This window comes from Ctenopharyngodon idella, chromosome 3 (assembly GCF_019924925.1).
Source record: "Ctenopharyngodon idella isolate HZGC_01 chromosome 3, HZGC01, whole genome shotgun sequence".
Lineage (NCBI taxonomy): Eukaryota > Metazoa > Chordata > Actinopteri > Cypriniformes > Xenocyprididae > Ctenopharyngodon > Ctenopharyngodon idella.
Window position 1 is genome coordinate 35707048 of NC_067222.1, and position 12615 is coordinate 35719662.

Genomic DNA, 12615 nt, shown 5'->3' on the forward strand with positions numbered 1-12615 from the left:
TTTTTTTTTTTCAGAACTACACTATTGAGGCAAATGTCATCTTAAATATTTTGACTACTTGTGTTATCTTTCTTCAAAATTAAAACTTGGTTTGATATTTTGTTTATCCAGTATCCAGTATTATCCATTTAAAAGTGTTGCTGAAGTTGGTAAACACATTTTCCCTCAGGCCACTGTATCGGAAAAGTTCTACCTGCACTGTTCAATACATACCAACGATTTGTCCACGGACAGCATCACTGTCAGATGGGTTCAACTTGCACAAGTCTAAACGCTGGTCTGATGGGGAGATAATACAATGCAATCAAACATTTGATGTATGAGGCTATCAAACTTACGAGACGGTTAACAACCTTGATAAGGCAAAATGAAGAGATAATGGCTGGCTATAAAAGTATTACACTCACAGCCTGTGTCTTTTAGTCTGCTGATGGCATTGGACAGGAGCCGCACACAGCCTAAGAAACCCGCCCCCTGTTTCTTATGGATCTTCTTATGGTTCCATACACTAATGGTGATGGAATCGGTCTTCCCAATATACCTGTGAAAAAGCTCTCTTTAGCAAGTTCCCTCAGTGAAATTCTGTTTTAAATCACTAGCTAATATTGCTTCCGTTATTTTAAAGATTAACTAAATGACCGAAACTGCACAACATCATGAATACCACTGAGAACATTTTTAAAAAAAATAGCCGTCAGTAAGGAAATTTGCTCACAGGTCGTAATGCTGATTCCACTTGGGGTCCAGTGTGCTTTTGACCGTGTCTGTAGAGTGGCATTGACCCGAGCCATCCACCACCACTTTGGCGAAAGGATCAGGCAACCCTGCAGCAGAATGACAGTGTGGCAGGAATACAAATAAACAACAGAGGACAAACCCGGCCAACACACACTGTCCTCACACTGCCCTCTGAAAAGAACGGGTACAATCTGGACAGCTAAACACGAATTCTCCAAGAATTTAGATAGACTGCAATTATTTGGATGTTTTTTTTTTTTTCCAGAGCCCCAGACCAAAAAGAATGACCCTGGAGCTACTGACTTTTAGTTGCCAAATTACAGAATTACTGCATATACACTCATCTCTTAAAGCCATTTTACATGCACTTTTTGCAATTACATACTAAACATGATATTAAAAATGTTTTCAGATAAGTTAAACCAAGATTGTTTTTATTATAAAATTGTGTTCCACCTTGATTCTGTCACTCTAGTGATCCTGACTGTATTTGTGCCACATAAATATCAATGTTCTGTAAAGTCTGGAATACACTATATGATTTTGAAAACCTGAACATAATTGAAAACAATAGGCATTATACATTTCCTGACTGTAAATGTTTTCAGAGAAAAACTGGACATCATACACTAAACAACTGAGCATCAAGCACTACTAGAAATTCAATGAACTCATTCAGAAACATGCAACTCATTGTTAGGAAATGTGTGACAAATGAAATCAACGCATTCAAAATATCTAATATGTTTGAAAAAAATTTTTTTACTTAAAAGTGTAGTAAAAGTAAAGTAAATGTGCTGATCATACACTACACAATTCTGTCTAAAATCTGTCAACTCTGACAGGCCAATATCTGCAAAAGTGACTCTTGGCAACCAGCAGCTGACTTTCAGCAATTTGTGTCAACTCCTCCAGACTGCAAATTTTGGGCAAAAGTCATGTAGTGTATTTCCAGCCTTGAGAGTATTTTGGCCTGACTGAAAATTAGTTAAATATTGCTTTACGGTTCCAACATGTCACTGACCACATTCAAGCAAAATGATTCACACCCAAGCAAAGTTCTCCATTAAAACTAACTCCACCTTACAATTGGTTAGCATAGTGAACAGATAGTTAGTGTACATGCTAAACAATAACAGTATTTTGTTACATGGTTACATATTCGGATGTTTCTTAGTCAAGTTGTTAGATTATTCAAACTGAAAACTCAGAATGAGATGGATTCATGAAGGTGCTTGAGTGATTCATTAAAACAACCAGCTCAAAAGACTAATTTGTTTGTGAATATGACATTACGGGTTAGATAAAATCTGATAAAAGCACATATCAACAGTAATTTTCTAGTTTGTCACCAACAGCAATTATATTTTAAATTACTGTCACGAATGTTTATTTTCATGTCACATTTATGATCATTTTAGGCTAGTCTGGAGTCTGTATTGTGTCGTTTAGTTATAGACTTAGCAATGCGTTTTGCTCAGTGTTATTGAAAGGACAGTCACATGCTCTGTGAACCGTTAGTTTGTTGGCGTGAAACTTTGAAGAGTCTTTCAACTGATATTATGCGAGTGGGGAGAAAAAGACATGCTGCATCTGTTGTAGGCCATAAATACTAATAATTCATTATATAATTATCAGGGACAATTGGTCTTGTTTTGCCCGTCTTCGTCATACATTCTCATGTGGCCTTTTGTTATATGAGAAGGATAATGGCCATGGCACAGAAACAGGATCTATGAATGACGCACACCAGGCATTTGAATAATATGTGGGACACACACTGACGAGGCCAGTGGGGCAAACAAGCCTGTCAGTCAGAACAGCTGGGACGGAGAGCCCAGGCTCCAGAACAGTGAAGTGTGCTCATGCTGTAGTGGGTGGAATCTGATGAGGAGCCACTGAATGAGGATGTGAATTCACCCAGTGATAAAAGCAGCCAGTGGGCGGAGGAGAGAGGCTCCAATGTTCCAGAGCTACAGAATCACAAACAGTTCCTATACAGACATTTCTGTGAATGCGAAGGATTTGAAGTCGAGTAAAATTTCACCCAAAAGCAAAATTTAGTCACACAGAAGATATTCCAAACTGCTTAGACTTCATGTGAAACAAAAAAAGGTGAATTTGAAGAATATCCTGGCTAGGTTATTTGTTTGTTTATACTGTTTAATTTGTTTTTTATTTGTTTTTGTTTTTTTCTTCAGCTTTCTGGGATTGTGAAGCACTTTGGACAACCAACGTTGTATTAAACTGTGCTATATAAATAAACAAACAAACAAACAATACTCTTTTCAATATAAATGTGAATTGAAAGTGAATGAGGACTGGAGCCAAAAATATCCAAAATAAACGCAACTGAACGCATCAATGAAGTGGTTACAATACATGCTTTAAATTTCATGTCTTCTGAAATAATGCAATAGCTTTGTGTGAAAAACAGACCAAAATTTAAGTCATTATTCACTGATAATCCACTCAAACTCTCCTTGGCACATTTATGAAAGTAAAAGAGAGACGTATTGATGTCCTATTTGCAAATTGAAATGTTCTTCGAGTCTGATCTTTTCAATGAAATGGTTCACAAAATTGATTTGAATGATTTCGCAGCAGTGTTTTTCTCTCACAGATTGCCCAGAAGACTTTGAATAGAGTAAACAGTTCTCATGGCCAACTTTTATGATGCATTTCTGTCGATTTTTGAAGATTGAAAGCCCATTTTATTGTAATTACATGTAAAAGAGCACCCAGCACATTATTCAAAATGTTTCTTTTTGTGCAGGTCTGGAGCAATGAGAGTCAGTAAAAGGAAACATTTTAATTTCGGAGTGAACTAATGTAAGGAACACAAAGAATGAAAATAGTGAAAAAAAAGAGTTATACTTACGGAAGAAGTCTTTCTTTGCCAGATTCTTGGCACATAATACTGAAAAAAAAAAAGGAAAAAAAAATTCAAATCAGTTAGATATATCAACAGATGCACCCCTTGCTTTGAAATGTATGAATTTGGAAAATAAATATTTTAAAAGCTGATGCATTTAAAATAACCACAAGCTTTGCTGCTCTGAAAACAGAGCAAGAGACAGCTTTAAAGAGAAAGCTGGGCCTCATTCCACTAACTAACTGACATGATCACGATCCCTTTCCTTTAGTCCCCCCCAAGAGGGACTGCTGGGGCCATCCCAGCACAGCCTGCACAGAATAAATCAGACAAACTTCCTCTCAACGCTGTTAGTCAGCACCCCAAATCCACAGCTTTTCCCTGGATATGTAAAGCTTAAGCTGTCTGCCTGAAAGGGTTTTTATTCTTGGCTAGCCTTCACCTAATGTGAAAATATCAAAGGTCATTCTGTGTTGGGCTGCAATGTGATTTCATGCTTTTCAATGGGATTTGGCACACTTAAGAGCAGCAGCATTTGTGAAGAAGGTTGGTGTCAGCTCACGTTTGACACGCCGTGGTGTAAGAGGGAGCAGGTGTGGTCAGCAATATTCATCTTATCAAAAATGCACTGTGTACACAGAGGACAAAGTAATAGAAAAATCAATGACCTGCATCTGGACAAGAAAAATGAACATATCAGTGCAAAAGTGGTAGTAGCATAGTGTAAAAGCCTATACTCCACTGCAGTCACAGCACAACAGGAAACAGAGTGGAATCATATGCAGTGCAGCTTGACAATGGTTGATTCTGAATTGTGTGCTTTGAGTGTAAGTGTTGCTGGACAAACAGAGTAAGGCTGTGTTCTACCTCTAAAGAGCTTTTTTTCCTCCCATGAGGTCACTGAACTAATTCATGCATGCTGTCAAAACAGGAAAAGTACAAATGAATGCCGCTCAACACATGATATTGAAACATAACTTTGTCCAATTTATGAACGCTAAAACATGGTTGCAAACTGCAAACCATGTTTTAGTGTTCATAAATTGGACAAAGTTATGTTTCATCGCTTTACATGGTTACCTAAAAACATTTATCTGACAGCTGTTACAGTGCAGAAAAACCTTTTGCGTGTAATCGCTTATATGGCCTTGTTAAACAAGGTTGTGTTAATTATTACATAGGAGAACCGTTAAAAGGACAGTTCAGTCAAAAATGAGAATTCTGTCATCATTTACTTGCCCTCATGTCATTCCAAACACGTAGAAGTTACAAATAATAATATTTTTAAAAATGCCCATGTCCACACAACAAATGTCAATGGGGTTCAATCTCGTTTTGGACCCCACTGACCTTCATTATATGGACAAAACAGCTGAAATATTCTTAAAAATATCTCACTTTGAATTCTGCAGAAGAATGAAAAGCATCTTTAGCACCGCATAGTTATAGGAACTAGCCACCAGGTTGGCTCCCTGAGAACTAATTTCCCCCCCCGGACCATTTTCCTGGTTGTATTCGCACCGGCAGTAGGATTTCTGAAGCGGCCGACAGACGACAGTGGTGTCATATAAGCACTGCATTTACTGTCAACAACTGGAGGATGGAGGACGTTGTGATCGTAGCTGCGTTTGTTGTGTGTTTTGGGTTTCATGATAACAGAGATGGAATACGTTAAGCAATTAAAGGGTTAGTTCACCCAAAAATGAAATTTCTGTCATTAATTACTCACATGTTGTTCCACACCCATAAGACCTTCGTTCATCTTCAGAACACAAATGAAGATCTTTTTGATGAACTCCGATGTCTCAGAGAGGCCTCCATTGCCAGCAAGATAATTAACACTTTCAGATGCCCAGAAAGCTACTAAAGACATATTTAAAAACAGTTCATGTGACTACAGTGGTTCAACCTTAATGTTATAGAGCGACGAGAATACTTTGTGCGCCAAAAAAACAAAATAACGACTTTATTCAACAATATCTAGTGATGGACGATTTCAAAACACTGCTTCATGAAGCTTCGAAGCTTTACGAATCTTTCGTTTTGAATCAGTGGTTCGGAGTGTGTATCAAACTGACAAAGTCATGTAAACCATTGAAATTTCAAAAAACTTATGACGTAACGAAGCTTCGTTCACTGAAATCACGTGATTTTGTCAGTTTGATACACGCTCCAAACCACTGATTCGAAACAAAAGATTCATAAAGCTTCAAAACTTCATAAAGCAGTGTTTTGCAATCGCCCATCACTAGATATTGTTGAATAAAGTCGTTATTTTGTTATTTTTGGCGCACAAAAAGTATTCTCGTCGCTCTATAACATTAAGGTTGAACCGGTTTACTCACACGAACTGTTTTAAATATGTCTTTAGTAGCTTTCTGGGCACTGAAAGTGTCAATTTTCTTGCTGTCAATGGAGGCCTCATTGAGCCATCAGATTTTATCAAAAATACCTTAATTTGTGTTCAGAAGATAAACAAAGGTCTTACGGGTGTGGAACGACATGAGGGTGAGTAATTAATGAAATAATTTTCATTTTTGGGTGAACTAAACCTTTAAGACCTTCGTTCATCTTTGGAACACAAATTCAGCCTGAATGTTATGAAGCGATGAGAACACTTGAGTGCAAAAACATAAAAGTAATGATTTTATTCAACAATTTTAACTGTTGTCATAAGCAGTTGACGTAGTGAACACAGTTCAGCACTTCAGTGTTTACGTCCAAACGCCGTTTTGTATGTGTTTGGCCAATCAACGTACATTTACGCCACTAGTATTTCCTATAGTGCAGGGTTAGACTCTACTCTGAATTAGGAGCCAATTTAGTCCCCCCTAAAAATTAAAATTACTCCTAGTTCCTGGGGTGCAAACACACCAAAAAGTGGGTAGTTCCACCAATAGTTCTGGGAACTAAAAAAAGGTTCCTCTGGTGCAAAAACCCCTAAAGTCAATCAGTTTTGAAATGACATGAGTGAATGAGTGCTTTTTTGGGGTGACAATGAAAGGCACAATGAAAAAACACAATGTGAAGCACAAGAAAAATTATGGATCCTGCTGATGACAACAGATGTATCTTCCCTCAATCCCAGTGTGCACATCAAAGAAAAGCTTACCAGTGTTTCTGTTAAAATCAGGATCCCAGATAGAAGCAGCACAGTAAAGACAGCAAAAAACACTTGCTTCCTTATTTTTTTATGTATTCTCGGTGTCATTGCAGAAGTTTGTTTATTTAAATCCAACTGACAATACAGTAAAGAAGAAACCGGCTGGAAATGAGGAAAGACAGCCAGTTCCTATAGAACAGGAGTCATGCAAGCTCATCCACTAATTGGTCTACGCTGAGGTTTCATGTTGCCCTAATGCTTGGTATAGTTTATGCCCTAATAATGAGCCAAGAGGACAGGATCTTCAAAAGGTCAGAGAGCTGGAAATTCATCGCTGTGGACAGAAGAGCCAAACGGCATACCTCTGTTAGCACCCACACACAGCTCCATGACTTGGGGAGGGCACTGCCTCATTAGCTGTGAATTCATCTCAGCATTCACAGGGAGAGATGGAGAGAGCGGGGGAGGGTGGTTTCATAGTCCATCACGTCTTCAGCCTCCAGGCTGTCCATCACCTCCCAATAATGGTTACTGTGGCAACCAATAACCCAAGTGGAGGTGCCGCGCTGCATAAGAGGCCCAGATCAAAGTCCGCAGGTATGACGGAGGTAGATCCCTTAGGAGTGGCAGAGCTTCAACTACAGCAGTCACAGAGTAATCAAATATACATGCAGCAGATATTTCAAAGCTTTACCACCCTAGCTTCCCTTTAGGATCTTTCCACATCTGTAGCCATGGAAACAAAGGAGGAACGGAGGCAGAAACTTTGCTGTCAGACACAACTTTTATCACAGGCAGCCAGGGCTGTAACATCCACTCCATTTAAAGCAATTAATTCACATGACAGGATTTTATAGGCTCAGACCAGCAGATGGATATTTTTCCATTAATTATTGAGTGCAAATGTCAAATGTAACCAATGGCTTTTAGCCAATTTTTCACTGCTTTTTAAAAAAAAAAAAAAGTCCAAATCAATAGATCTCTATTTATCCTATTTACTTACCGTTCAGGCATTGGTTAGTGTTTGTAATGTTTTTTGAAAGAAGCCACTCACCAAGGCTGCATTTATTTTATCAAAAACACAGTAAAAATGTAATATTGTGAAATATTATTACAATTTAAAATTAATGTTTCCTATTTGAATATATTTTAAAATGAGTTCATCCTTTTAACATTTCAGCAGCCTTTATAGGACCCTATGAAATTTGTTTTATTCCTTCCCAAATTCCTTTGTTTCCCCTTCAAATTTTTTCTGGATTTTCTGGGAATCAAAATATTTTTCCCAAATCCCATTTTATTTTCCCCAAATTTGATCTTTTCCATTTTAGAAGATTAATGTACTAGAAGAGTTCATGCAACAAACCAGCTAGTCAATTTTGAAAAAATGCATAGATTATATAGATTAATAGTTGCCACCTAAAACTCGAGTCACTGATTTGAGAAACATTTAAACATTTTCCTCACCGATTCAGCAAAAGAAGGTTGATAGATATTAGATGCACCGATACTAAATTTTTCCGCCGATACTGATTATTCAGAATGATATCTGCAGATACCGATAGTTTGATTTTAAGGAAAAAAACATCTCTTCCAACTAATGCTGTCAACTATACAGGGAGAAACCCTCTCATTTGGTACATTACTTTAATATTAAAGGTATTAATATTTTAATATTTTAAATTAACAAGAGCCTAAACTATTATATTCTTCTCTCTATTGTTTTTATAGCTAACTAACAAACTGTGAATATTGGATTAACTCCTGCAGGTAAATGCAACATGGACCCTTTTCACAGACTGTGATGATGCGTTTTAACGGTCATCAATATCGTAAATCCTGCAAAGTTTTTTATATTTTTATTTTTAAAAACGTAGGTACATTTATAACACTATACTTAGTATTATATTATCTTTGCATCAAATTACAAAAATCTAGTTAATGCTGCTGTGAGTGTGTTTCTAATACGTTATCAATCGCTCTCTATTTTTTTCCTCTTTTTGAAAGTTGTGAAAACACTATTGTGGAGTTTTTCTTTTGCCATTTGAGCAAATGGAAACAAAAAAATATATTTAATGTATTCTCTCATTCACCACTATAGAATTTTACCTAACTATGACGACTTCTGCTTCTGAGAAACCCGGAAATGTGAATTCACTATTAAGCGACATTGTTTTACTGACATTTTTTTCTGTGGTTGAAACACTGATTGAGTGATCACATGAAACATGATACATTTTGGTAAGTTGTATTGTTTCTTTCAACATACCTTTTGATGTTAATGCATTTTTTTTTTTTTTTTTTTGGTAAAACGTAATTTATTGTTTGAACCATTGATAAAATGGACAGAATTTGAAATCAATATCAGAAGTAACAAAGCACAAAGCTTTTTGGCAATTATTGGATGGGAGGTGTGCTACAAATATTTTTGGTGTAGGGAAAAAAGTGGACCTGGCAACTCTGGCTTGAACTACAAGTGATTCAAAGGGTCAAGTAGAGCCGGCTTGGAACGTCACTATTTTTTAACTGTTAATGCATTATTGTCATATTAACTTCAACAGCCCTAAATACAACACAAGAGACATTTTCTTCACACACACACACACACACACACACACACACACACACACACACAAACGCACGCACACGCACAGTATGAGTTGCAGTCTGACACGTTTTTCCACATTTGATTGACAGGATATAATCAGCCCTGATCATCAGCCAATACTGATTATTGGCCAATGCATCGATGCATCCCTAAAAGAAAATCCACAAGCTCAGCCAGGGCAGTAGTGATCCTGAAAACACAGAAGAAAACCAGACAATCCTCCGTGCCAAAAACCTCAAAAAGAAACTGTATGACAGATCACATGACAATTACTAACAGGAAAGCACATGAGTGCCATTCTCAAACACTAGCAGAGCTCTTCTAAATGAAGTTCATGAACGGTACACACCAGTGTGGGTCCTTTAAAGAGGGTTTTTCCTGTTGCTCTAACTGCTGCCTAATCATAGTGAGTGACTGGCAGAACAAACATGCACAACACTTCAGAGTTGCTGCCGCCCAGCTGCACAAACTGACAAACAACCCCGTCGCACACGTAAAAGCGGTGTGTTCGGTGGGTGTTATTTGCCCAGTGCTGAGCGTGGAGAACTGCCCAGGGCTGTACAAACAGAACTGCCCATGCACTTTCATTAAGCCCTTTGATAGGAGGCCAAACAGTCTGGTATGGTGTTATCAGACATGGGAGATCATCCATCGTCTTAACCATTTCATTACAGTGGATTAGCAGCTCAAAAACAGTGTTTGTAAACTCCTATAGGCCAATAAGATATTCATAAGTGCAACTGATGTTCCTCTAGCTTCATTCGGTTTTGCATCTGCAGAACGGTATCCAAGAGGAAGTTTATTGGCTGCCAAAATGAATCTTTGTCCCGCCAAAGATTTATTTTATCATTTAATGTACGTGATGATACCTGTCATTCGGCAGTACCAGTTCCCACTGATAACAGGCTGCTTTAAATCACTCCTGTGAGTGTTTGTGTAAGTGCTCTGAAGAGCATCAAGGGTTTCCATTAACAATATGTTTTTGCAGCATTGAGCAATGTAGCCAATCACAGACATATCTGTTGAGCTTGTGAACACAACAGCCAATCAGATGTGTTTAAGTTAGACAGAATCTGCTCAACACAGCAGAGTTTTTGTTTAGTGCAAGTTCTGCATGCTTGTAAATACTTTCATTATAACCAACAAAGCATAAGCACAACGTCAATAAGATTCATTGCACAGCGTAGACAACTTATAAATAATAGCAGGAGTTTTCCCAAGAGTGCAGCATTGTGTACCTTGTGTTGTAATTGACAGCTTCAGTAAATATAATTGCAGCGATCTTTGCTCACTTTCTGTATATAATATTTTTCATGCGGCCAACTCCACATTGCAAAGTTTCTGGACAGCTATGATATGTCCTGACAGTGATTTTTTTTTTATTTCATGAATAAACAGGGTGAGATTTATATTACAAGCAAATTTTACAAACTGTTTCTTTGCATTTATTTTGGATTTATTGTCAGTACTGGGCTCTCGGCCACCACCGAAGACCATTTCTGACCCAGGAAAAACCCTGGGATGCCAAATTTTATTTAGCGTAAAAAATGACAACTTTATGAACAAAACGTATTTGATAAAAACAGTACCTATATCAAAATATTCTAACGAATAAAAAAACCTTAGATAATGTATATTCACTAAATGAAGAGTTGAAACCAGACTTCATCAATGTGTCCAAATTACACCGGCTTGGATGCCCACTAACAGAAGATAACACCTTTTTATTTGACAGATAAATCACCCGGTTGCACAAGATACATCTCAAAAATGTAAAAAAAAAATTAAGACAGAAAACCAAACCAGACTATGCATAAATCAGGCCACAATTAGAAGCCAACACCATTATCAGTATGAGTGCTTGACTCCCTAAAAAGAGAGAAAAAAAAAAATCTATTTGACCTGTTGGTAATATTTGGTGAACAACACAGAATTTAATCTGACTGCACATTGTTGTTTCATTTTTAGATAAAATAAATGAAATTTAAAGTTTGTAATCTTCCTTGTGTATGCTATTGCACAACAAAAAATAGTGCCACTTATCTTCCTAACGATATAAATGATTTAACACAACTGCATCAATTGTAAAAACACAAATACATTGAGTAAGCAAACATTTAAGTGAGGTAATTGTAATTTTTTTTTTTTTTTAAATGTCAGGGGGGAAAAAAACATTTAACAATTCTTTATGTATTCATTTTAGTTTTCTTAAGTCAAAAATGCTGACATAAAATCCTAAACTCTTCCTTAAAGGATTAGTTCAATTTAAAATGAAAATTACCCCATGATTTACCTACCCGGCCTCAAGCCATCCTAGGTGTATATGACTTTCTTCTTTCAGACGAATACAATGCACTTTTTTGAAATGCTGATGTCAAGCTCCAGAATTTTGGCGCATGTTAAAAAGTAACATGGTAGAAATAAAAATGTAGCCAAAATTAATAAAATGTAGCCAAATTAGGCAGAGGGCAGGCTGTGTGAAATGCATCCTCAACCATAAACAAAACTACACAAGGAAAAAGAAAAAATGAGCCAGACTACTTTAAATATAGTTTGCTTGCAAAAAGGACATGGCCTGAGCTGACTGCAAGTTTCTAAAGTGAATTATTGACTAGTAAGAGCATGAAGCCATCGAAATTCAATTGTGCATGCTAAACAAATCTGGTACTGAGTTGCCAATTTAAAATCCCAACTCAAAACCAGACAGTTCATCATCTCTGCTAGTCAGTGCAGAGTATCTTCAATACCTCGTATTAGGACAGCTGGTGTAGTGACTGATGAGGGTGGGTGCATGGGAGACAGAAGAGGCTCTATTCTTGGTTTCCCACCCACTTATTTCCTGACTTTAATATAAAAGCACTGCTTTACCTGACGTAACGGCGGAGAGCTAGTTCACAAGCCACAAGGCAGTTCACATAGTTAATTAGCAATAGAACACGTGTGTAACCAAAGGAACATTACTCAGTAGATGGGAATGAGTCTCTGGCGGGTTCTGCAGCTGTTTGCAAGGCAAGTAGTTTGCTGATATATGAGGTTAAAGCTTGGGGGTGGGGATGGGGGCACTGTAAAGCTGACATGCAATGGTGTAACTCACCAGAATATGAACCCATGGTTATTTATCTTTGTACTTATTCAATATGAGCAGCTTCCAGTGAGCAGGGGTGGAGAATGTAAGGCAGGTGCACAGGGAGAAGAGCAGAAGTGTTTTCTCCTTGTCTTTTTAACAGAGATTTCTATGCAGAAGCTCACTCACTATTGACGAATTGGAGTCTGATGACAATTTTTCAGAATTCT

At 37.4% G+C, this 12615-nt stretch overlaps 1 protein-coding gene across 3 annotated transcripts in view; it reads right to left on the minus strand.

Moving 5' to 3' along the window:
- The window catches only part of smurf1 (SMAD specific E3 ubiquitin protein ligase 1), a 44962-nt gene that overhangs the window by 17300 nt on the left and 15047 nt on the right, over positions 1–12615 (minus strand). For all 3 annotated transcript variants that reach the window (XM_051887623.1, XM_051887622.1, XM_051887621.1), the window contains exons 2-5: positions 3620–3658; positions 716–824; positions 408–541; positions 214–279 (exon numbers count right to left, since the gene is read on the minus strand). In XM_051887623.1, the coding sequence (XP_051743583.1) occupies positions 214–279; positions 408–541; positions 716–824; positions 3620–3658 (348 nt within the window). The remainder of the gene's footprint in view (positions 1–213; positions 280–407; positions 542–715; positions 825–3619; positions 3659–12615) is intronic.